At 40.9% G+C, this 26028-nt stretch overlaps 1 protein-coding gene across 1 annotated transcript in view; it reads left to right on the top strand.

The window, feature by feature from the left end:
* Positions 1-23298, top strand: part of RAB22A (RAB22A, member RAS oncogene family) — a 60343-nt gene extending 37045 nt beyond the window's left edge. The window contains exons 4-7 of the mRNA XM_008013076.3: positions 9647-9718; positions 9808-9914; positions 10527-10636; positions 15967-23298. Coding sequence (XP_008011267.1) covers positions 9647-9718; positions 9808-9914; positions 10527-10636; positions 15967-16064 — 387 coding nt within the window. The 3' untranslated portion in view covers positions 16065-23298. The remainder of the gene's footprint in view (positions 1-9646; positions 9719-9807; positions 9915-10526; positions 10637-15966) is intronic.
* The last annotated feature ends 2730 nt before the right edge of the window (positions 23299-26028 follow it).

Genomic DNA, 26028 nt, shown 5'->3' with positions numbered 1-26028 from the left:
TCCCCTTTCCTCTAGGTACTAAGACATATCTGCCACCTCCCCTTTCCTCTAGGTACTAAGACACATCTGCCGCCTCCTCCCCTTTCCTCTAGGTACTAAGACACATCTGCCACCTCCTCCCCTTTCCTCTAGGTACTAAGACACATCTGCCGCCTCCCCTTTCCTCTAGGTACTAAGACACATCTGCCGCCTCCTCCCCTTTCCTCTGGGTACTAAGACACATCTGCTGCCTCCTGCCTTTTCCTCTAGGTACTAAGACACATCTGCTGCCTCTCCTTTCCTCTGGGTACTAAGTCCAATTTCCCTTCCAAGGTGTCTCTGGCAGCCACCCCATTATTCAGCAGCCGTTTAATTTAGTTTTCAAACAGTACGATCCAAACAGCACATCTGATAGATGCACGGTGCTATCTTAAGCTCTTAAAAGTGTACCAGAAGTAATCAGGAAAAATAGTCTGTCATCACAGCCTTATCTAAGACGCCATAGATAGTGTGTGTAGTATGAAATCTGACAAGAATCATCACAGACAAATGGAGGAAAACAAAACAAACCATTACTGTTGTCCTAGACATAGACTCCATGCATTTGTACACACTTAATGTCTTAAGTTTGCTCTGTTTGGTTTCTTCTGTTTTTAACACTGGATGTTGTTCCTCTGTCCCATTACTCATCTGAGATACTTCTGCTTCCCGTCTTCCACTCCCCATTCCTTCTCCTTTGCTCCATCTAGAATGGAGCATTTAGAACAGCCGGACCTTTGCTAACCATCCCTCTTCTGTCCTTCAGAAGTGTGTTGCTTACCAGAATCCTCCTGAATATATCTGTAGACACAGCCCTGGGTTCTTTCCCTCTTAGCCACAAATCCATGTGGCCCTTCCTACTAGTAATATATGTACCCTCCACTAAATCCCAAGTTTCAATTACCCCTCACATATATTTGATGATACAGCAAAGCCCTCATCATAAAGAATCATGCTGTAATACAGATTCCATTATGCTTTGAATCAGAGCCTGTCCTGGTATACACAGTGATGTATAACATCTCTTTTTTTCTGAAACACACAAAAAAATAACACAAGGGTGTTTGCCTCTTTCCCTTTCTGCCAGCATGGTAGCAGAAATCTGTGAAGTTTTATATTTAACTGGTTTTCCTGCCTCTTGCTTGTCCACTTCTAATTGGTTCTGCAACAGGAGTAGTTGCTCTGAGATGCAAACCTGCCTCCAGCCTGCCTGATGCACTATCACGCAGCCCAGAGCTGCACAGGAGATGCTCATGGGGCCAGGCCACAGGCCAGGGGTGCTGACCAGGAGGCCCTGCATGGAGAAGGCAGGAGAGGAGCACCAGCTGATGAGCACTCACTCCAGCCAGTTGTTGCTGGGCATGAGCACATGTCCAGGGTGGCCAAAGTGCAGTGCTAAGGAAAGCCACACACCTGACAGCTACCCACAAATTGTTTGAAATGCTGGGAGGATCACACAAGACATGTCTTGTAAGCCTGCCTGGGTCAGGGACTGCCTGTTTATCCTGGCAGTGCAGTGAAGGTCCAGAATGTGCCATCCACAGCCAGGATCTATTTTCACCTCCTCCCACCAATCTGTCCTCTAGCACAAACTGCGTGCAGTTCTCCAGCATGCCATAGTTTCACGCCCTCATGCCCTTCCACAACTCTATTCAGCCTTCAGAACCCACCTCTGATGTCACCTAAAGGGGGCTTTCCTGCCATCCCTGCTCTTGGACAAGAAACCACATTGCCACACTGCTGTGTTGCTCAGACCCACATCTGGAGGTCTCCCTGGGTTCCTCCCTCGCCCTCAGCGCTGGACACCTGCTCCATCCGGATGTTCTGACAGCTTCATTCTCTAAATGTATCACACTTGGATTCACTTCTCCGTCTCCGCTCCCAGCGCCCTGCTCTCAGCCACCTTGGCCATTCACTGAGTACTTTAGCCTTTTCGTGGGTCCCCTGCTTTCCCTCTGTCCATTACATGTCCTCATAGGACCCAGAGGAATGTTCTGGAAACAAAAATCAGCCCGTGTTATCAGCCTGCTTAATATCCTTCAGCGACTTCCTGCTGCGCCTCTCATAACAACCACACTCTGAACAGAGACCTCTCAAGCCCCACGTGACTTGCCCAAACCTCCCTCTGGGCCCCTCTCTTCTCAGGGCCTCCAGCACTCCTTGGCCTCATGCCTCTGGATACACTGTTCCTTCTCACCAAAACTCTCTGTTCCCTCCACTGGAGCCCAGCTGGCTCCTTTCCCGTCTTTTAGTCTCAGGTTAAATGTGACACACTCAGAGTTTTCTCTAAACCCCCTGCATCTAAGCAGGGCCCCAACTTTGTTCTTCATTACTGCCCTTACTTGTTTTCCTCAGAACATGCATTAGAAATTGTCCTTAGATACCTGTCTACCTACCTTCATTGACAGAATCTCCCATCAGACTGTAACTCCAAGAGCTGGGAACCACAGTGTCTTGTTCACTGCTGTACTCCCAGGGCCAGCATGGTGCCTGACCTAGAGCTGATGTTCAGATATTGGTTGGTTGTTTGAATCAGCACATAAACTCTTTGGAGTATTCCTTTGTATCCTGAAGTCTTTGATTGCACTCATCCATGGGATTGTCACCTATTTCCTTATGTGTCTGCCTTTCATTAGACTGTAAGCCCCTTGAGGGCAAGGACTGCCTTCATGTCTCTGCTCTCAGCCCCTGGCACATGGTATTGATGCCCATAGGTTTATGTCTACTGATTGCCAGCCCTACTTAGACACAGATAAGGACAGCTCCTCTACCGACTTTCACCATGTGAGTGGTGCATGACTCAAATTATAAATTTCTGGCGTTGTATGTTTATTACTCTTTGTAGTTAGGAGATTTATTATAGAACCAGAATTGTCATAAAATGAAAACCCTTTTGATGAACTGACTATTCAGACACCCTCCCCAGCCTCCCCGTTTGACATCTCATACTGCACATAGTTTGGCAGATGGGTTGTCTTTCTGATGATCCAGCTACATTTGATTGCAAAGTGATTTCATTAAGTCAATGAAAGTGATTTTGGAGAATTTCTCAAATGTCCTGTGAAGCCCTTGACGGTAGGGATCTTGTTAACTGAAATGAAGAAGAAGAATACTGCTCAGGATGATCATATGTGTGCTTCAGAAGATAATGGTTTGTGTATCAAAGGGTTAAGAGGGGCCTAGGGAAAATTGATGAAGCCCTGAAATATTTTTGTAAAAATTTGTCATTTTTATGATAAGACTATGAAAGTCAAACATGAGATGAAGGATATCGTATTGTGCTAGCATGTAGTTTTATCAGAAGACTCCTAGCCAAGTTATCAATCAAGTTCGACTCGGTGTTCATCCGGAAAATTAACTCCTGGCTGCAATAATAAACCTAAGGTTTTTCAAATACCAGATAAAATTAAACTTGATTTTACGATTTTGAATTTATCTTCTCAAGATAGAGCCTTTGTGAGACCATTTTGTCCCTATTATTTGCTATCTTGAATGAATGCATTTGAAGTCACCCTTTCTCCACCAATGATCCTTCAGTAACAAAGACTCCTGCAGTAGTATTGAGATAGACACAACACATACATTAAGAAGCATCAGAAAGACACCATATATGTAGTAAGAACATATCAAATGCTTGCCGTCTGTGTGTGATTGTATAAAAGAAAGTTTCTTGGCCAGGCATAGTGACTCACGCCTATAATCCCAGCATTTTGGGAGGCCAAGGCAGGTGGATCACCTGAGGTCAGGAGTTCAAGACCAGCCTGGCCAACATGGTGAAACCCCATCTCTACTAAAAATATAAAAATTAGCCAGGCATGGTGGCACACACCTGTGGTCCCAGCTACTCGGAAGGCTGAAGCAGGAGAATCACTTGATCCCGGGAGGCAGAGGTTACAGTGAGCCGAGATCGCACCACTGCACTCCAGCCTGGGCCACAGAGTGAGATTCCATCTCAAAAAAAAAGCTTCTTAACCGGAGTCTAATAGACATTGCATCCAGTCTTTAAAGATTTACTTTCCTACGTCTTAATGTGGTTTCTCCCAATGACTGTTTTTACGGAGATAAGAACGCTAGGAAGACTTAGACTTATTTATTGTCACCGTAGTCATGTAAGGAATTGTTCTCCTGTTTAAAATCAGGAACAAGTGTAGTGGCTTAGTATCATCTAGAATTGGGGCAGACAGTCCCAGAGACCAGAGTCTGCAGTGCATCATCCCCACTGGCCAGTGCTCAGTTACCATCCACTTGAAGAACAGCAAGACCTGACTCTGTGAATAGAAGCAAACCCAAAAGTGATCCCATTATTAGAATTTGCAGACAGAATTTACACATATATTTTTGGGCCAAATCCAACCTGCTGCCAGTTTTTGTAAATAAAACTTTCATGGAATGTAGCCAGGCTTGTTTGTTTATTATCTATGGTGGGGATGTCCAGTCTTTTGGCTTCCCTGGGCTACATTGGAAGAAGAATTGTCTCAGGCCGCATATAAAATACACTAACGATAGCTGATGAGCTTTAAAAAAAGAAAATCACAAAAACGGCTCAATGTTTTAAGGAAGTTTATGGATTTGTGTTGGGCCACATTCAAAGCTGTCCTGGGCCACGTAACAGGCCGCAGGTTAGACAAGCTTGGTCTATGGTTACCTTCACTCTACAATGGTAGAGTTGAGTAGTTGCAGCGGAGATTATGTGACACATAAAGCCAGGATATTTACTACCTGGTCTTTACCAGAAAACGTTTGCCATCACCTGATTGAGAGCCAGGTTTGGAGCAGAGATGTGCTGACGTCTTTTGAGTCTCTTACATGCCTCCACCTTCCTTCTTTGCATCAAAAGGACATGAAAGTTTCCATGTCAGTAATAGCAGAGTGGCTTGCCCTCCCACAGATAACAATTATGTATAAACTCTGGACAAAACATTTAAAACACAACTGTTTGAAGGCACTGCAGAGCAACCAAATGCAGTCAGGGACTGCAAAGGGGAGCTTTCTTGTGTAAGATCCACATTTTTACAGCGTTTCCCCAGTGGGCACTTCCCAGTTCGTGTGGCACAGGGTAGCTAGGACTTAAGCAGAAAGCTTGTGATGAGTGCAGAGTTTAGGACTGCTAGAGCAGCCAGAAAAAGAGGAGGCAAATCGCAGAAAAGAGGGATTCAACAAGGAGGGACCCCGTAAAGTCTGTTTATAAATTTCCCTGAAGTTTTTTTAACCCCCAAATTGTGAATTCACAAGAGAGACGGTATAAAATGCAACAGAAACCAGTAGGTGGAAAGGGTGACAAGACAGCAGAGATTTCAGCTGCTCTTCATTACAGCAGGGCTAGACTTCAGAGTTTGAATCCAATCCTACTGTGTTACAGGGGATCACTAAACACCTTGGGCATTCCAATGAAACTTCAGAAGGGCCATGCCTTGGGAGTAGAAACGGTGTCCTAGGACTAAGGGCAAATCCAAAAACCCAAATAGACCCACCCTCACAACGTGTAAAACCAATCTCAGGATGAGTCATCAGTAACTTAATACTCTGCAGAGAAGATTTTAAAAAACCAAACATCTACAGTGCATCATCCGCACTGTCCAGTGTACAGTCAGTGCTGCTACACATATGAAGAAACAGGAAGGTGTGACCTAGTGAGCAGAAGCAAACCCTAAAGTGACCCTTTTCTTGGAATTTGCAGACACAGAATTTAAAGCACATATTTTACATATGTTCGGAGATTTAAAGAAAAGTAGGCCAGGCACAGTGGCTCACGCCTGTAATCCCAGCACTTTGGGAGGCCACGACAGGCATATTGTTTGAGTCAAGGAGTTCCAAACCAGCCTGGACAACATGGTGAAAGTCCATCTCTTAAGGGGAGAAGAAAAAAAAAAAAGGAGTGTTAATGACTTAACTGCAAATGGGCAGTCTCACACAGAATGGAAACTAATAAAGAATCACATGAAAATGCTAAAACTGAAAGCTGCAATATCTAAGATTAAAAATTCACTGGAGGGTGACAGAACAAATTAATCAGAAGAATAGAAAAAAAGTAGAAAAATGTGGACAGAGTCTCAGTATTATAGGGACAAATTCAAACAGCCTAACATATGTGTAATTGGAGAACCAGGAGCAAAGAGAGAGATAGGAACAGAAAAAAAAGATTTCAAGAAATAATGGCTGAAAATTTCCCGAATTTGGTGAAATATATCAACTCACAAATTCAAGAAGTTCAACAAATCTCTAAGTACAAAGAAAACCATATCTAAGTAAGTCATAGTCAAACTGCTGAAAAGCAAAGGTAAAGAGAAAATCTTGAATGCAGCCAGAAGTAAAAGACACGTAAACAGGAGAACAACAATATGACTGACTTTACACAGTAAAGTCAATATGAGTAACTTTACACATGAACACTGGAGACGAGAAGCCAGAGGAACAGGATTGTTAAACTGCAGAAAGCAAAAACCTATCAATTTGCCAGACTTCGTTTTCAAATCTAAAGTCAAAGTAAGAACATTTTTAGAAAAACAAAAACAGAAATCAACAGCAGCCGTCCCAGAAAGCTTTTCACACTAAAGGAAAATGACAGTGTGTGGTAATTCAGATCCATAGGAAGAAATAGTAACCACTAGAAATGGCAAATAGAAACATCTGTTTTTTCTTCTTAAATTATTCAAAAGTTAACTGACTAATTCAAAAATTATAACACTGGATTGTATAGTTTATAGCGTATGTATATTTAGATTATTTGACAGTGGTAGTACAAAGAATGATAAGATAACAGAAATTAGACTTTTGGAAGTCTCTGATATTTTACATAAAGTGCTACATTTTAAACTCTAAGTAGACTGTAGAAAAACGTGCAGTAGTCCAGACACAGTGGCTCACACCTGTAATCCCAGCACTTTGAAAGGCCAAGACAGGTGGATTTGAGACCAGGAGTTCAAGACCAGCCTGTCCAACATGGCAAAACCCCGTATCTACTAAAAATACAAAAGTTAGCCAGGCATGGTGGCACTTACCTGTAGTCCCAGCTACATGGGAGACTGAGGCACAAGAATTGCCTGAACCCGGAAGACAGAGGTTGCGGTGAGCCAAGATCACACCACTGCACTCCAGCCTAGGTGACAGAGCAAGACTGTCTCAAAAATAATAAAAATGTGCAGTATATATTATAGTTACAAAAGCAACAACTTAAAAAATAATACAAGCAAGTACAGTTCAAAAGTCAGTAGAGAAGTTAATATACTAAAATTGAACACTAAGAAAAATTCAGGCAATGCAAAAGAGGAAAAGAAAGGAGGAGCAGGAATTTTTTTTTAAATGGAACAGATACAGGCCAGGCACGGTGGCTCACGCCTGTAATCCCAGCACTTTGGGAGGCCGAGGCGGGTGGATCACCTGAGGTCAGGAGTTCAAGACAAGCCTGACCAACATGGAGAAACCACGCCTCTACTTAGAAAAAAAAAAAAAAAAACAAAATTAGCTGGACAGAGTGGTGCATGCCTATAATCCCAGCTACTTGGGAGGCTGAGGCAGGAGAATCGCTTGAATCCAGGAGGCAGAGGCTGCGGTGAGCTGAGATCACGCCATTGCACTCCAGCCTGGGCAACAAGAGTGAAACTCCGTCTCAAAAAAAAAAAAAAAGAAAAGAAAAAGAAATGGAACAGATATAAAACAAAATGATAGACCCAAATCCAAATATATTAGTAGATACATTAAATGTAAAGGAGCTGAACTGCTGAACCTTCCACTTAAAAGGCAAAGGTTGTCAAAAGTCAGAACCCAGCCATGTGCTACTTATAAGAGGACTACTATAAATATAAAAACAAAGTTAGAAAATTATAGAATGCAAAAGGATATAGTATGCAAATAAAAAACAAAAGAAACCCATGTGGTTATATAATATCAATAAAATGGACATGAAAACAAAGTGGAAGAAGGACATGGTGAGAAGAATATTGAGGAACTTTCTGTGTTGGTAGAACTGTTTGACATCTTAGTGGATGGTACTCACACAGATGTATGCATTTGTCAGTTTATCAGATTGTACTGTGAAGATCTTTGCTTTTCTCTGTATGAGTTTTACCTTACGAATTTGAAGGAAGAAAGAAAACCCTGTAAAGAACATTGCCAATATAAGTACATCAAAAATGAAAGCTAACACCGTAACCTTTATTCCGTCTGTGCACTTCTGTCTCATTTTCTCTTGTGCTGTTGAAGTCAACCTAACACTTTGTCTCTTTTTTACTCAGTAGTATAATTTTCTTTTCTGTGGTGCTTTCTTGCTTATAACCTTTATTTTTGTTTTCTTCTCTCTAAAACTTAATGTCTCCTCTATTGGAAGTTAGTAGGCTTTCACCTCAGAGGCAGGGGTTTCTCACAAAGACTGGTAACAGTTTCTGTGTATGGACAGCGAGGTCTGACACTTAGTTTGACAGCTCCCCACACTCATGCAGTTCTTACTCATTTGTTCACCAATTTTTGATAACCTATAGCATGTCAGATGCTAGGCCCTGAGATAAAATGGCGTGCCCAGCAGACATGCTGACATCCCTCATGGAGCTTACAGTCACAACTTCACTCTCTTTGGTAAAACTCAAATTAATACGAAACTTTAAAAGCCAAAAGGTCAAACTCATCGGATAGGGAGTTCCAGAATCCATAGTTGTGTATGTGGTTTATGTATGTACACCAAATGCTCCCCTGTGATCATTCCTGCCTGTGTTCAGGGGTAAACCACCATTAACAACAGAATGCAAATACAGTGTCACCAGGTCATAAGTAGGGGTCAGGCTTCAGAGTCAGGGTGTAAGACGAAAATTAAGTATAGGCAAAATTCTTGTCATTAAACATTGGCATCATATTCAGTGGGTGAGATGCTCACACAGGACGTGTGCCCAAGAACCGAGGTTGACTGGGGAAAGAACTTCGCAGCCTCCATCTCACACTCATCGAGTGAAATAGCTCACTGAATCACGCTTGTTGTTCAAATGGTTATTCCTCTCCCTTCTCTTTCCTCCCTGTTGTGCGTCACGGGCTGTGGAGGCCAGGGTGATGAGTGGGAAGAAGCTGTGTATACAGGGTTAAATTCATGTAAATGAAATGAGATCTGTACCCAGCATTTGGGAATTGCCACATGCATGGAGATATCAAAAAAGCAAGTCTCAAACTCATCCAAGTAGTGAATGTAAATGTGTACTCATTTCTGAAGGACAATCAGTGTTCAGATTCCAGGGTTTTCTTTATGACACCCAAATGCAGCCACTTCTCTAGAGAACTATGTATAGCATTATTTTTATCTCCGTGATAGTTAGGGAAGCCAAAGTTTAAAGGACTATTGAACAAATGAATTTGGGAATTATAACACTGAGTTCAATTAAAAAGCCTTTTGAGCTGAAACAATTGTTTATAGCGCCATATTTAATTCCTGTAAAACTGTATTCTAAACTATCTTCTGAGAGACATTTCAGTGTTACGTTGAAAGTTTTTTCCTTTGGTGATTACTGGTTCATTTGCTTTAAAGCAGCATGTCATTTTCTTTGGCTTAAGAGAAAGATTACTTTTTGTGCAGGGATAATGGGCTTGTAAGTCTAGTGTAAAACGTATTTAACCGATTCTCCCAATTTTCTTTATTTTCCCTCCTCTGCAGTTTCGTGCCTTAGCACCAATGTACTATCGAGGGTCGGCTGCAGCTATAATTGTTTATGATATCACAAAAGAAGTAAGACTATATAGCTTTCTTTAGATTGTTTTGAAAACTCTCTTTTGGTTGGTTAGATCTCCAGTTGCTCTCCTTTTTTTGTGTTACAGGAGACATTTTCAACATTAAAGAATTGGGTGAAAGAGCTTCGACAGCATGGCCCACCTAATATTGTAGTTGCCATTGCAGGAAATAAGTGTGATCTTATCGATGTAAGGTAAGTGATTAGAGCGAGAGATTACAATACCTATTATGTGTTCCTTTTCTTAATGAGCAATATCCAGAATAAGAATCTTGCTTTTATTTTATCTCTGACATTGAAAAATTCCTTTTGGTTGTGTGGTTGGAGTCCTAAAGTTTCAAACTAAAATTAAGATTTCAGGCATTTGGAGCTAATTATATATATATAGACAGGTGTGCAATTTGCAGAAATACTGGTTGCTTTGCACCCGACATTATCTGAGATCAGAGCAGCCCCTAGGCTCCCATGACTTAGAATACTTGAATGCAGAAAGCACATTTATTGGCAGTTTCTCTGGGCCACTTCCATCATTCCCAGAGCAAGGGGTTTTTGAGAATTGTGGCTGGAGAAAAAACCCTGCCAACCCTAATCATTCCATTAGCTACATTACTAGTGGTACCGAGTTTTGTTTCATTTTGTTTCTTTACCCATGGATGTGATGTAGTCAAGAAGACCATGTCTCAGGGCCCACCAGCAGCCATTTAGGTCATCCTTTGTCCTCATAAATCTGGTTAACTACTGGGTAGGTGGGGGTACAACTAAGATCTTTGTGGGTAGAATTTCTGATATGTAGTTGTTGCCTTTCAGAGAAGTCATGGAGAGAGATGCAAAGGACTACGCCGACTCTATTCATGCAATTTTTGTAGAGACCAGCGCAAAAAACGCGATAAACATAAATGAACTCTTTATAGAAATTAGTGAGTATCTCTGTGCCTTATCCATTTCCTCTGTAAAAACAGCTTAACACAGAATGATCTTCCTAGTTAGAATTCCCATCTCACTTAGAGCAGTCTAGTCTCTGATACTGCGATCCGTGAAACGAGATTGGAGAAGGTAAGAGTAATGGCCGGTTTTCATATCATGTTACAGTTGCTGAAGAGCTGTTGCCCTTCTGGAAAGAATGTTGCTACTGAATAAATAATGCACAGGGTATTGAGGTCATGAAAGCAGTCCCATTTCTTTCTCTATTTAAATTTTTTTTAATTTTTTCCGTTAGTCGTCCAAGGTCATTGAAAATGAACAAAATGAATAAAGGAAAATGAAATGCAGGTATACTTGCACTGTAAGAAAACCCTCAAAAATAATACTAGACAAGTGAAAGGCAAGACCTGTTTTCCCTCTTTCCCTTCCCTTTCCAGAAGTGTTAATATGATGATACTAGACGGGAGAGGGGCTGCTGCATGCCTTTGGGATCCTCTGAAGATTGTATCTATGTTTATTCATTTCATTCAAATTCATCAAAATATTTATTGGGAGCTGTTCCAGGCTCAGGGGAAATAGCCATGAAGAAGATAGACGCAGCCCCTGCTCTCCTGGAGTGCACATTCTACAGAGGGAAGCAGACAGTGAACACCAAATAAATAGGATCATTTCAGATCATAATAACTGATACGAAGAAAATAATTTAGGATGAAGTGAAGGAATGTCTGCAAGCAATCAGGGAAGGCCTCTCTAAGGAGATGCTATCAGAGCTGAGGTCCAAGGGAGCAGGCCCTGCAGAGGTATGGGGAGTCACATGAACTGAACATGTCAGACTTCCAGGTGGAGAAAAGCAGAACGCCATGAGAGCAGGGTGGATGTAGCGTTAAGATCCACCATGTGGTTGAGAGCCAAGGGGACTGAAGCAGAGTGGGTCCTTTGCCATTGGGTCAAGGAGGGGCATGCACTCCAGAGCCCACCAAGGCCAGGCAAGGATGACCCATGAGAGCAGGCCCAGGTGAAGCCCTGGGAACCCCACTAAGGCCAGGCCCAGCTCCATCAGCTGGGACCACACTGGAATGTGGGCCCCTGGTTGGTAAGGTGGTTTTCACATTTTTTTTTACGTGTCCCATTGTTTAGATCTGGCAATCATTTAAGTATTTTCAGAGTGCTTTGCAGGCCTAAGGAGCCCATCTGCTGCCAGATATGGCCAGTGAACTATTTACTGCACCCTCTAGGCCAGCCCCTTCATTTCAGTGTTAAAAAGTCATGATGTGCCTGGGCATGGTAGTTGTCACCTGTAATCCCAGCTACTCCAGAGGCTGAGGCAGGAGGATCACTTGAGGTCAGGAGTTTAAGACCACCCTGGGCAACAGTATAACCCTGTGTCTTAAAAAATAATAAAATAAAAATGCTAGGGCATTGTAGCATGCACCTGTAGTCCCAGCCACTTGGGAAGCCGAGGTGGGAGGATGGCTTGAGCCCAGGAATTTGAGGCTGCAATAAGCCATTGATTGCACCACTGCACTCCAGCTTAGGTGACAGAGCAAAACCCTCTCTCCTAAAAAAACAAAAATCATGTTTATTGTTGTCCTAGATGTAAATAGCAGGTACCCAGATGAATTTTTGAAAGGCAACATAAAACCAGTTGGGAATTTTTCACAGCTCAAGCTAAAATACCTAAGTGTGTGGTGTCATGAGTATGTTAAAATTACCGCTATCTTTTTGTGTTCTTTACTTTAGTGGTATTAAAAACAGGGAGGTAGGCCAGACATGGTGGCTCACACCTGTAATCCCAGCACTTCGGGAAGCCAACGTGGGTGGATTACCTGAGGTCAGGAGTTCGAGACCAGCCTGGCCAACATGGTGAAACCCCATCTCTACTAAAAATACAAAATTAGCTAGGTGTGGTGGTGCATGCCTGTAATCCCAGCTACTTGGGAGGCTGCGGCAGGAGAATCGCTTGAACCTAGGGGGTGGAGATTGCAGTGAGCCAAGATCACGCCATTGCACTCCAGCCTGGGCAACAAAAGCAAGACTCCATCTCCAAAAAAAAAAAAAGGAAGGTAGTAGTAAACCAACAATGAAATTCTTGTATAAAAACTAGTATGTACATATTCATTTTAACTGTGAAAAATAAAACCTATATGTTCACAAAGATTAGAAAAATTGAGAGACATGTACATAGACTTTATTGTCCACTGGTTTAGTAAAACTGCATGAGCACAGTGCCTGGCACACTGACTTTGTATTGAAGTGTAGTAGACATACAGAAATGTGCACATATCAGAAGTACAAAGCTCAGTGAATTTTCACAAACTGAATATACTCCAGTGCTTGGCACTCTGGTTGGGACTTGGCCATTCCTACACCCAAGGGTAACCGTCCTGATACTAATTCTCAGATTGGTTTATCTGGTTTTGTTTTACATAGATTTTGTGCTTTATATTTTTAAAAACATACTCTGTTTCCTCTTGTGTATCTGGCTTCTTTCATTCTGCATTACATTTTTAGACCATCCATGTCATTGCATCTAACTGTGAATGATCCATTCTTATGACTGGTTTGTGCGTGTCAGTGTCAGGGTCCAAGTTGTGGGGGTAAGGAGGCAGTGAAGAATACCCACAATGTAATTATCCATTCTGCTGTTGATAGACATTTGGGTAGCTGTTTCCAATTTAGAGTTATTACAGACAGTACTGCTCTAAACATTCTGATCATATTCTTTGGTGAACATCTGTACACATTTTTGTTAGGTGTATTTATACCCACAAGAAAAATTGCTGGTCGTTGAGTACGCATGCATTTAGTACAACTTTACCGCCAACCAGTTTTCAAAGTGGTAGTTGTACTAGTTGACACCCACACCAGTAGCGTATGAGAAGTCCGGTCACTTTCTGTCTCTGGTGGGTAGGCAGTGATCTCCATTTTCATGACAGTTAATGAAGTTGAGCACATTTCCGAATATTGATTTACATTTGTCATATCTACATATCCTCCTTTGTGAAGGGCCTGTTAAGTCTTTTGCCTGTTTTCCTGTTGGGTTACCTGCCCTCTTCTTAATGTTTTATAGTTCTTTATTTTGGAGATGAGTCACTTATTGACTATGTATATTGGAAATATCTTCTACTGTATGGCTTGCCTTTGTTTTTTTAGTCAACTCCTTCAATGGATTGAAGTTTTTAATCTTCATATAATCTAATTGATGCTTGTTTTCCTTTGTGTTTAGCTGCTTTCAGTTTCTTGGTTGCTGTTTTAGAAATCATTACCTAATCCCAGCTCATGAAAATATTCTCCTCTTCTTTCTTTTAAAAATATTATTTGTTTAACAATTTTTTTATGTCATACTTCACAGATGTCTCTTAGATACCAGCTATATTTCAATATCCATTTATTGAGAATAATGACAAGAAGCTTGGGTAAAACTTTTAAACGAATTGTAGTATATTCACAGCGGTGTCTAGTCATTTGAAAAGTAGTTACAAGACACTGGGAGATACTTTCTCAATATGGAAACCATGCTGTGTACTCCCCACACAGATCTGCAGACAGCTCAAAGTGGTGGAGGCTCAAGGCTTGACAGAACCTGAAAGTCAGTGGAGAGACCATCTTAGCCTTGTTAATGTCAAAAAATGTGCATGTCCATTTATTCCATGTTTATAAAATACTTCTGTGTCAGTTATTGTGCTGATAAGGTACTGGAAGCATAAAGATGGGCAAATAGGGTCTCTTGCCTAGAAGAGCTTAGGATCTAATGCGAGGGAGATAGTCATGTAAACAGATATGAGATATGTGTTGTAACCTGTTTCTGGTGTCCGGATTGATTGTAGTGTCTGAGATGTTAGAGAGTAAGAAAGTGGGAGAGTGTCAGGAAAGCCTTTGTACAAGAAGCAGCCCTTGAGTTATCAGCCAGGTAGGTAGGTAGGTGATTTAAGGATTCTCTCGAAATTGGCATTATGTCTCACGGAGCAGTGAAGTGAAACCTGTTCATTGTCATGCATTGTTGGTAGGAGAATGTAGTGGCACAGCCTCTTCAGAGAGTAATTTGGCAGCATCTGTCAAAATTGAAATTGCACATTCTTCCTGCATTGACGCTAGACAGACACTGGAATACGATGTATGTGTCAGTCAAACACCCGGGAGTAGAATACCGTGACCTGGCTCTTCCACTCCTGGCATTCATTCTACACATACACTCGTAAGTTCACAAAGATGCTGCTTGCATCTTTGTTACTAACATCAAAATGTTGGAAACAAACTAAATATCCATCAGTAGAGAAATGGTTAAATGAATGGTGGTCCATCTGCAAATGCAGTATTGTAGAGCTGTTAAAAAGAAGGCAGCAGGCCAGGCACAGTGGCTCACACCAGTAATCCCAGCACTTTGGGAGGCTAAGGCAGGCAGATTGCTTGAAGTCAGGAGTTCGAGACCAGCCTGGCCAACATGGCGAAACCCCGTCACTACTAAAAATTTAAAAATTAGCCGGGCATGGTGGTACATGCCTGTAGTCCCAGCTACTCGGGAGGCTGAGGTGGGAGAATCGCTTGAACCTAGGAAGCTTAGGCTGCAGTGAGCCAGATTATGCCACTACACTCCAGCCTAGGTGACAGAGCAGGTAAGCCTGTCTCAAAAAAAAAAAGTAGGCAGCTCTTTCTCCATGTACTATGATGCCACAACCCCCAGGATGTGTTGAGTCAAAGTATCATGGTGGAGAATGGTGCCTATGGTTTGCTTTATTTCTTGCCCCATTTGGCCTTGGAAAGGGGAGATGGGTAGGGATGTAGGTGTGCCTGAGTGTTTGTGCATATGTGTCTCTGGAAGCCTGTACGAGAAATGGGCCACAGTGGTGGCCTCGTTATGAGACAGAGGGACAGCCATGTTCTGATTGAACTTTTAAAAATAAATCGTATGTATTACCTACTCAAAACAAAATGTTTTTAATGTGTGGCTTTTTTTAATCAAAAAGCTTTTATTAAGTGCTGTGTGATATCCTTGTTTGGATCCTGGGGCAGAAACAGGACATGCGGAAAAACTGATGCTATCTGAAAAAAGCCTGGAGTTAATAGTGATGTGGCAATGTTGAACTCTTCATTTTGACAAATGTCCCGTGGTAATATGTCAGCACTGGGGAAACTGGGTGGGAGGTACACAGGAGCTCTATCATCTTTGCGACTTTTCTATAAATCTAAAATTATTTGAGTATAAAAAGTTCATTAAACTTTTTTTTTTTTTTTTAACTTCAGTGAAACCTGTCAGATTGCATCAGCAAAATTGTTGTGTCTGAGAAAGTTAAAGCTCACTCCCTTCCCTCTTCTCATCTTGGTTTAGGTCGAAGAATTCCATCCACTGACGCCAACCCGCCATCTGGCGGTAAGGGCTTCAAACTCCGAAGACAGCCTTCAGAGCCAAAGCGGAGCTGCTGCTGACCGAACCTCAGCCCCTCAGACTTGATGATGAAGTAGGTGGTCCTGAAAGTTAACAGGAGGACTGGGGTCCCTACCACCAGTTTTCACCTAGCCAGTCTTGAGTCTTCTCCGTACAAAAAGGATTCACAGAAATTGACCAGTTCTGTTCTCCAGAGACTCCAGCAATGATATTTTAGTCTGTGAATTTCTATATGTAAAGAATCTCTAGTGTACAAAGGGACTACATCGTTGGCTTTTGACCTTGCTGAAAAGGAACATATAACTTTATGGATGGTAGGATTAAGTTGTTGAGTAGTTTTGTAATCAAGATTTTATGTAACATTTGTAAAGGGAAAATTAGCACTTTCATGGTTCTTAAGGGAAAAAAAAGACCTTGTGGAGATTATAATTTCCTTGGTTTCTGTTACCACTGTTAGAGGGAGTTGTATCATTTAAAATGTAGTAGGATAGTTTAAGTGGAGGGAGGACAATTATTATCTGAAGCTAAAATGGGTTATTTATAGGACTGATGGAAATGATTTCATTTCTGCCATCTCTAAAGCACTTTTCATTGAACATGTTAGCGTAGGATACGTACAGTAAATTAACAATGATAGCAGCAGATGCCTAGCTCACCCTGGGTTTGCTTCTGACCTTGTCATGGTGTGTGCCACCAAACACGTTATTGGCACCTTTTTAAATAAGCTCTCATGATCAAGATAGTGATGGTAGAGAAGCTGCCCAGAATAAATTGAATTTCATATGTTCTGAACTGACTAGCAATGGTTTAAAAAGAAAGAAAAGAGGAAGTGAAGAAGGTGGTGTAAATGCTGTCAATTATTTTTTAACCCAAGTATTTTGGTGGGGAAAAGCAAGTATCTGTTGCTTAGCATATGTAAAGTTGTAGTCTATATTTATGAGGCCATTGCTTAAAGATTATAAATTATGTAAATACATTAATAAATTCTAAGTTTCATTTGACATTCCATTGAATCTTGCACCCAGTCTTGCGTATGCCTGCCCAGTTTTCAGCCTGTTAACGGGAGACTCAGGCACATTGGTATTGTATAAAGGTATACAGTCTTTAAAGGTTACAGTCTGCCTTCCCTTCTACCCACCCGCCTTCCACCAGATCCCATCTGGAAATGGTAATAAGGACATATGCCACTTTGACAAACCTGACTAGTCCTTACTAGCCTGAGGGTCAGAGATGAAGCTCCAACCCCAAGTCATTTACCTGGTCTTGGTAATAAGTTTCTTTTAGCTTGTACAGCATCCTTAGACCAACTGAGGAGCTTTCCCTGTTAACAATTTAGCTTATCTTTTTGTTTCCTTTATTTTTGCCTGCCTCTGTTAGTGGTTAACACTCTTTTCCCTCAGGGAGCCTAATGAGGTTTTTAATATAATCTAAAAATAAAGCATTGAAGTGAAGTTGGTGAAAATTTGTTCCTGGTCTAATTTGGCACCCTTCCAACCTGAGTATTGTAGGGGAAGGAAATTTACAAGATTTAATAGGAAATGAAACAGCTTGAATTTCAAACTAAATTGTATTTTCAGAGCTATCCTTAAACTGAACAGCTGAAACTTTAAAAAATAATTGTTATTATTTTGTGCCCCCCACTTAATATGGATAGATTTTAATGGGAAGATTATAATTCAGATTAAGTAAAAAACAGTTCCCTTTTCCCTGTTGTATATCTTAAGAATTTGGAATTTTTTTTTATCTTCTGAGATCATATAGAAAGAATGTCGTTAGTAAAAATTCTAACTTCGTTTTGTTTAAAAGACACGTGGATGCTCCATCCCCCTAGGATTTTGCTTCCTCCCCCGTGCTACATTAGCAAGCTCCTAGAGAAGCCCTGTGATTCCCAGGGCCAGGCGCTTTACAACTGAAAGTAGTTTGACTTTCTTCTGTATACATCCAGATGGATCCCAGGCATCTGGGCACCGCCCTAGTATGTCCCTAGAATTCCCACTGCTGGGCCTCTATCTCCATGACAACAAAATAAAAACAGGTTGCTTGACTCATTACCGAAGAGGCAAAGCATGTGCGACCCTTTCTGTCTTAGTTTACCAAAAGATGGTGCAAATCTATGACCTTCACATTTTTTCCACCAAACCCAGCAGTAGCTGTTGGTGATTGTATGGTATCTCAGTGCATGGGGAAAGGCAAGGTCTTCTGAGCTCATCTTAACTGGTGAGGCCTCTGGATGTCTCTGATATTACTGTGATGTTTTACTGTACCAAGCCCAATGTGGGTCCATCTCATCAGCCCTTTGCTGATTTCATGATTTCTCACACTCCCTCCCATATGTAGGGTGTGATTCTGTTCTATTGTAGCCACGTTTTATTAACAGAATGAGTGATATGAAGCTTGTACTTAATGTATTTTTCGGGCCTCTTCCCTCATTTTCATCAGTCTGTCTAAGAAGCTGACTCAGCACTGTTTCTCGTGTAATATCCTTTTAATGCTTAGCAACAACAATAACAAAAAATTGCTGTCTCAGATCCGTAATCCATACTCTGTGAAAGCAGGAAAAAAATGTTTTTCCTTATTTCATTTGCTTCTAAAATGCAAAGATGAATATTAAAGTCAGAAGCAGTGTTTTAATTTGAACACATTTTGGATTATTAACCTGACTAAGCAATGATCTAATACACATTTCATATTTTCTTTATAATAATTTATTATGGAGAAGAGGCTAGATTTCAAAGGAATTGAGACATATGCCCATCTATAAACATTTTTTGGTTTTCTTACGATACAGGGCCATTTTTTAAAACTCTCAGGACTGAACAGTAGAGAAAAATTATTAATTAGCTGCTACTTTATGTTGATTCTTTTCAGAGAAATTGAAATAAGCTCTTTGCAGGTGTCCAATCCTAGAAACCAATGGTCTCCAGAACTCTCCTTTCACACAAGTGTTTTTCTGATTCTATGATAACTAATTAACTATCATCTGGTGATTAAAAGAACATAAAGTAAGATTATGATTAAGCGTCCGTCACCTGCTTGTCAGCCTCAGTCAGGATAAGTTTTACACGAAGCAGCTGAAAGATTTAGTTCTTTTCAAAGTAACTTACTTTCTTGTGACCATTCATGATGTTGTTTGAAGTGCCTGTTTCCCGTTGTGCACACACTTTCTGGATGTCTGAAAGGATCAGGACTTTTGTGTTAGAGGCTTGCCTCCTCTCTGTGGGCTGGTGTCCTTCTTAAAGTTATCAATTCCTCTTATTCTTAAATATCTAAAGGGAAAGGAAACCACCTTTAATTTCAAAACTTCTCTTTAAGTCTTGTATGTATTTCTTTTCTGTTCTCTAGGAGGAAAATTGATCTAGGAGGCCTTCCAAATTAACCTCTGGGAAATATAGTAATGAAAATATCCTTTAGCTAACTTTCCTGTAACTGTCAAAACAAAATGTCAGTATTTGTAGGGCACTGTGTTAAAATAAGGGGTTTAGATTCCAATGACACTGCACTAATTGGCACGTCAGCCTCCAGCCCAGAATGGCATTTGCTCATGGTTACAGGCATCTTTTAGATTCTACGAGTGAGTTACAGAATTCTTTTTGGTACTTTCACTTATTCTTTCAGAATACATCAAGGACGTGATTCATGGGCCCTTAAGAGTATAAGATATAGTTGCACAGTATGTTGCTTAAGTAGCAGATGAGCCCCCTAAACATCCACATGTCTCTGCAGGAACCTGTGTGAGTATTGCGAAAACCCTTTTCTTCCAGGGAAAAATTATTGGAAATTCCTTAACTGAGGTATACTCGGTACTCACTCTAGAACATTTGGGAAATGACAGCGCACAAACTCAGGCTGGCTCTCCTCTCTAACCTCACTGGGCTAGAAATGTTCCTTCTAACTCTGTAATGAAAGTTAAATGACAATGACAAACTAGATAGCGAACCTGTAAAAGTCATTATTTACATTTGTTTTAAAGGGACAATTTTACCGTTTGACTTCAAGAGATTTTCTACCTCTTAACAGTTAATATTTTTTAAAGGAAGAAATGGAATGTATCTTCAGGGGTCAAGCTGTTAACTATATACCTGCCTCCAGTTAGCTTGGTTTATCAAAAGGATTTTTAAATGATTCAAGATGATGTTTAGGATATTTGTTTTAACTCCTGCTGTGCTATGATTTTAAAAAAATAGTCTAAGAAACAAATTTATCCATGAGATAAACATTATATTTTATAGTTTTAGAAAAAAGAGTTGGGGGTGGAATTTAGCCTAGAACTTAAAGAAACAACCTCTGCCAATTTCTCTTGACAGTGGAGTTGCTTGTCTTGACTTCTAATAATAGAAATCCAGGCAATTTGATTATCCGGTTTGCAAGAAACTTTAATGGAATTCTGGGGCATTTGTCCTGTTTTATGTGCAAATGAAAGTCTAAAAAATATTAGGATATTACATTTTTCAGGAGCCTCCATTTTTTCAGTCTAAGAGAACGATAAGTGAGAGACCGATTGTGATGAAGTTTCATTAGACATAATGTGGAAAGTGAATAAATAGAACCAAGAATCTTCATATTTCTGTCTTTCAGGATTCTCTTAGCATATAGGAAAATGATTTACTTTCTAAATCTAGGACTTCCAGTAGCATAGATCAAGTTTAATTTGATGGTCTGTACCGTCACCAATAACTAATATCTGTTTTCTTTCCTTTTAGAGTATAATCAATTATTCACAGGCCAGAAAATTTTTGGCTTCAAAACAAAAGGATTCATAAGCTTAAAAAAAATAAAAATTCCCAAACCTTCCGTCTATTCCTTTTATTACGGTGAACATTTTACATAGTAAAAGTAAGATGTATCATTAGTAGATGGTGAAATTAAAACCATGGTGTCTAACAGATTTAACAAAAAATGTTTAATTTACTACAAGTTCATTTTCAGATCTGTATGGTGCCCAGTGCTCCACAAAATGCATGATAATTGCAACAACAAAATTATTTTCATGAACAAGAATTCAAGTGCCAAAGTCCTATCAGCCAATTAAAAGCCGTAAGATAGGAACAATTTTTTTTTTTTTCCTTTTTTTAGATGGAGGCTCACTCTGTCGCCCAGGCTGGTGTGCAGTGGCGCAATCTCAGCTGACTGCAACCTATGCCTCCTGGGTTCAAGCAATTCTCCTGCCTCAGCCTCCTGAGTAGCTGGGATTACAGGCGTGCACCACCACACCCAGCTAATTTTTGTATTTTTAATAGAAACAGGGTTTCACCATGTTGGCCAGGCTGGTCTCAAACTCCTGACCTCAGGTGATCCACTCGCCTCGGCTTCCCAATGTTCTGGGATTACAGACATGAGCCACCACGCCCAACCAGTAATGATTTTTTTAAAGGGCTTTTCTTAATTGACAGTTTTAAGTTGTAGACATTAATAATCTAACAAACAAAACATGCCAGTTTTACTGATTCCAGTTTTTGCTGGATTGAGGAGCTTTTCATTATTTAGGGAAACTTTTGAATGCAGTACTGTGGAGGAAATCATCCTTAAAATAGCATTTCACACATAGGGCCAATAATTTTTACTTAGAACTGAAATTGTCAAGGAAACCCCTGCAGCATGTAACGTCATATTGTAGAAGAGCTGGGCATACCTCTTCCTCTAGGCCAGTTCAGAGGCCACTGGCCACCCAAGTAGAGTGGGGCCCACTGGCATGAGCAGTCCTTGTGCCCATGCCCATGGTGGTGCTTGACTTTGCTTTGGGGCTTAATCCTAGTATCGTTTGGCCATTAATTTTTAATTAAGTTTATACTTGAATAATCAGTTTTACTCCTGAAAAATTTTGAAACCAGCACTTGAATTTGTTTATATTCACTTACTTTGTATATGAACTTATGACATTAGAGTTTGTAAAACTACCTTAACGTGGCTCATGCATCTGATGTTAGAGGGACTGGTCAGTTCATTACAGGGCGAATTATCGGCAGCTGGCTAGTCAGAGCAACTGATGGGTGGCTTTTTTGTGTGTGTGTGAGACAGAGTCTCACTCTGTCACCCAGGCTGGAGTGCAGTGGCATGATCTCGGCTCACTACAACCTCCGCCTCCCGGGTTCAAGCAATTCTGCCTCAGCCTGCTGAACAGCTAGGATTACAGGCGCCTGCCACCACGCCTGGCTAATATTTTTTGTATTTTTAGTAGAGACAGGGTTCCACCATGTTGGTCAGACTAGTCTGGAACTCCTGACCTCATGATCCGCCTGTATCGGCCTCCCAAAGTGCTGGGATTACAGGCATGAGTGGTGGCTCCATTTTTAAACCATTTGTTATCCTATGTAGACAGAGCTTTATTGCCCTGGAAAAGATTTTTTTTTTTTAAACTCTCATGCAGTTCAGTCTTTCCATCATTTCACTTTGTGAGTCACTCACATAATTGTCAATCATTCCTCTGACCTTTTTAAGAATTTACATCTTACCATCTCTGATTGAAGCAGCCTTCTCGCTTTATTTCCTTTATGTTCATTTTCCTGTGGGCTCTCTCTTAGAGACACACGGCCCCAGCCACTTCCTCCACATATGTAATACGCCTTCCCCTGCGGCCTTCCGTGGCCACAGCAACAGGGGCTGCTCAACCGCTCCAGCTGGGCTTTTTTAACAAGCACTGTCAGAAATGCACAGGCCCGGGGTGGGGGATGAACAGAAGTTGATTAGTGGGCACAGAAATACAGTTAGATAGAAGGAATAGTTGGAGCATTCGATATTACAGTAGGGAGACTGCATCTAACAATAATTGATTGTGTATTTGAAAATAGCTAGAAGAATCAGAATATTCCCAGAACAAAGAAAAGATAAGCGAGGTGAAGGAAATCCCAGTTACCCTCATTCAGTCCATTACACATTCCATACAGGTCTCAAAATATCACAGGGACCTCAAAGACATGTACAATTCTTAGTTTAACATTTTTGAAAGAAAAGAAAACCGGCCAGAGCATTAAAACAAATAAAATAAGAAACACAAAGACCAGTGTTAGGTGAAGAACTCCAGTGCTTCAGAAAGAGAATAGCAGCACTCCCTTACCCTGGGAACATGGCCAGTTGACAAAATGGGTTTTGGTTTTTTTGTTTTGTTTTGTTTTACCATTGGTAATAAGATAGTTAACATAAGTGGTCAGAACTTCGCTGAATTTGTAATAAAGCATTTGTTAAGCGTGTAGAAGTCCAAATCAAAAGTCTTGAAGAAAAACAGCTATAGCAATGAGCCTAGACATTTTTCAAAAAAAAAAAAAAAAAAGAAAAAAGAAAGCTAAGCCGTCCTACCAGCAGTCTCTTGCTCCTAAGAATGTCATGCCTTTTCAAGACCTGATGCAAGGAATGAGATATTTGTGCCTTTTTATAATAGCATCTATTATGAAAGTACAATTCAGTTGCTTACAGTTTGGCCGCTTTGTAGCACTATTATAAACAGCCCAAATTTATGGTCTTGGCCGTACTGCATGACACATGGCCTGGTTACCTGTAATGGAATGCTGCAGTGGTGGTTTGCCAAGCTTCTGTGGATGTCTGAAGACTTTATTTTTGCAGTCTTAACCTTGGGCTGGACCTAAGTGTATATAAACCATATGATGTCTGTATTGTTTGTAGATGCTGACAAAAGAAAACTAGACCTTTTGTTTTTTGTTGTAAGATTTTTGTTTTCATACCTATGCTCATAGTAGTTTGCAAATGAAAGTTGATTTGCCATACTTTTAAATAATATTGTTTTAGCTTGAATATTCTATAATACACTTTTATAGAGTATAACATGCTAAATCACTGTTTTGTTGTAAGAAAGGTGTAAACATTTTGTTAATAAAATGCTATGTTTACAAATATATATATATTTGCCTCCCAAATGGTTTCTCTTTGTGATATTACTCATGATATGTTCTTCTTAACCAAATATTCTGAAGTCGTTTTTAAATGACCTTTGGATACTGAAGTACCAGAATTTTGACAGCTGTAGTGTCTGGTGAGCAGCAAGTTATTTGTACCAAGGTATCTGAAGCTTCCCAGCTTCCCATATCCTTATCTTATACAACTCCTCCCTCTCCTTGCTCTTCAGTAGTTAAGATGGGGGTTCTAGAAGCAGGTCAGCAAGGCCACCAGTGAGCATTTAGAAGGAGGTTTGCTGTCCCCTGGAAGAAAGGAACAGTGTGGTGCCCTAGATCATAGAAGAAAAGGTCTTCCCTTGTCTTCCATTATTTTGGGGATTTCATCAAAGATGCTAGTCTTTCCATCCCAGTGCTGACTTGAACCCTGCACCCCCAGTACCGTTCATTGCCAGCAGAAGCACTGGCTCACACACACCCGTGTTCTCTTTGCTGTTCCTCTTAGGTAGAAGCACATTTGCCTGTACAGTGTAGTTGTGCCAAAGAGTCCCTTACCTACAAGTTCAAGTGAGGGAACCAGAGAGGGCTTGAGACAAACAGGCTTGGATTTGAGTCTCATCAGAGCATCGTTTCAGGCTTTGTGGCCCTAGACAAGGCCCTTAACCTCTCTGACCTGTGTTTCCGTTATCTGCACAAAGGGAAGGTAATAAGAGCTTATCACATGTGGCTGTTTTGGTGGGATACCTATAGCTGTCATTTAACACAGCATTAACAAAGCATAAACATCTCACATAATTTTTTTTTGTAAGCTGTCTCCCTGATAATCATTTTCTGATTCAGTTAAAATAACTTTGCCATAAGTCTGGTGGTTTGCTGTTTTGTTTTTTCCATGTGTTTAAGTATAAAACCTACAAAAAATGCCGTGAATCTTGGGTATAGCTCAATTAAATTTCACAGAGGTTACCCACATAACCAGCCCTCAGATCACACAGTGGGATATCTGCCACACCTCAGATGCCCCACCTTGTGCTCCTTCTCTAACATCACTGATAAGTTTTATCTGGTTTCAACTTTATATACATACCATATGGTTCCATGGATCTGGCTTCTTTCACCCAACATGGTATGTTGTATATTCTCATTCATTCATACTGCTATGTAGGATTCCACTGTGTGAATAAACCACCATTTATTTATCTAGTCTATATTGATAGGCATTGGATTATTTCCAGATTTTTGCCATTAAGAATGTACCACAATGAACCCTACATACATCTTTGGTATAAAGGCTTGTACAGGTTTCTCTTGGTCATGTGCCTGGGAGTGGAATTACTGGGTCATGAGAAATACACACACATTCTCAATATGTATTTGTTTTTGCTTTTGTAGATAGTTTTCTAAAATGGTGTATCTGGCTGGGTGTGGTGGCTCATGCCTGTAATCCCAACATTTTGGGAGGCCGAGGTGGATAGATCACTTGAGGTCAGGAGTTCAAGACCAGCGTGACCAACGTGGCAAAACCCCGACTCCACTAAAAATATAAAAATTAGCCAAGCATGGTGGCAGGCTCCTGTAATCCCAGGTATTTGGGAGGCTGAGGCAGGAGAATCACTCGAACCCAGGAGGCAGAGGTTGCAGTGAGCCGAGATCACACCATTGCACTCCAGCCTGGGCAACAAGAGTGAAACTCTATCTCAAAAAATAAAAATAAAGTGGTGTATCAATATAACTCCCCCCAGCAGTGTGCAAGAATTGTAGTTGTACAGCATCCTTGCTAACACTTGATATTATTCTTTTCTGCTCTTAAAGTCTGGAAATCTGTGGTCCAAGCTGTTAACAGAACTTACCTCTGAGAAGAGAGGCTTGGCCCACAGAACTGTCGCCTTGTTTTCACTTTCTCCTGTATACATACTTCTGCACTTTTAAAATTTTTTACCATGAGTATGTGTGGATTTTATCTTTTTTTTGAGATGGAATCTCACTCTGTCACCCAGGCTGGAGTGCAGTGGCATGATCTCGGCTCACTGCAAGCTCCGCCTCCCGGGTTCACACCATTCTCCTGCCTCAGCCTCCCAAGTAGCTGGGACGACAGGCGCCCGCCACCATGCCCAGCTAATTTTTTGTATTTTTAGTAGAGACGGGGTTTCACCGTGTTAGCCAGGAT

Source organism: Chlorocebus sabaeus, chromosome 2 (genome assembly GCF_047675955.1).
Source record: "Chlorocebus sabaeus isolate Y175 chromosome 2, mChlSab1.0.hap1, whole genome shotgun sequence".
Lineage (NCBI taxonomy): Eukaryota > Metazoa > Chordata > Mammalia > Primates > Cercopithecidae > Chlorocebus > Chlorocebus sabaeus.
This window is presented reverse-complemented; position numbering and strand designations above follow the sequence as displayed.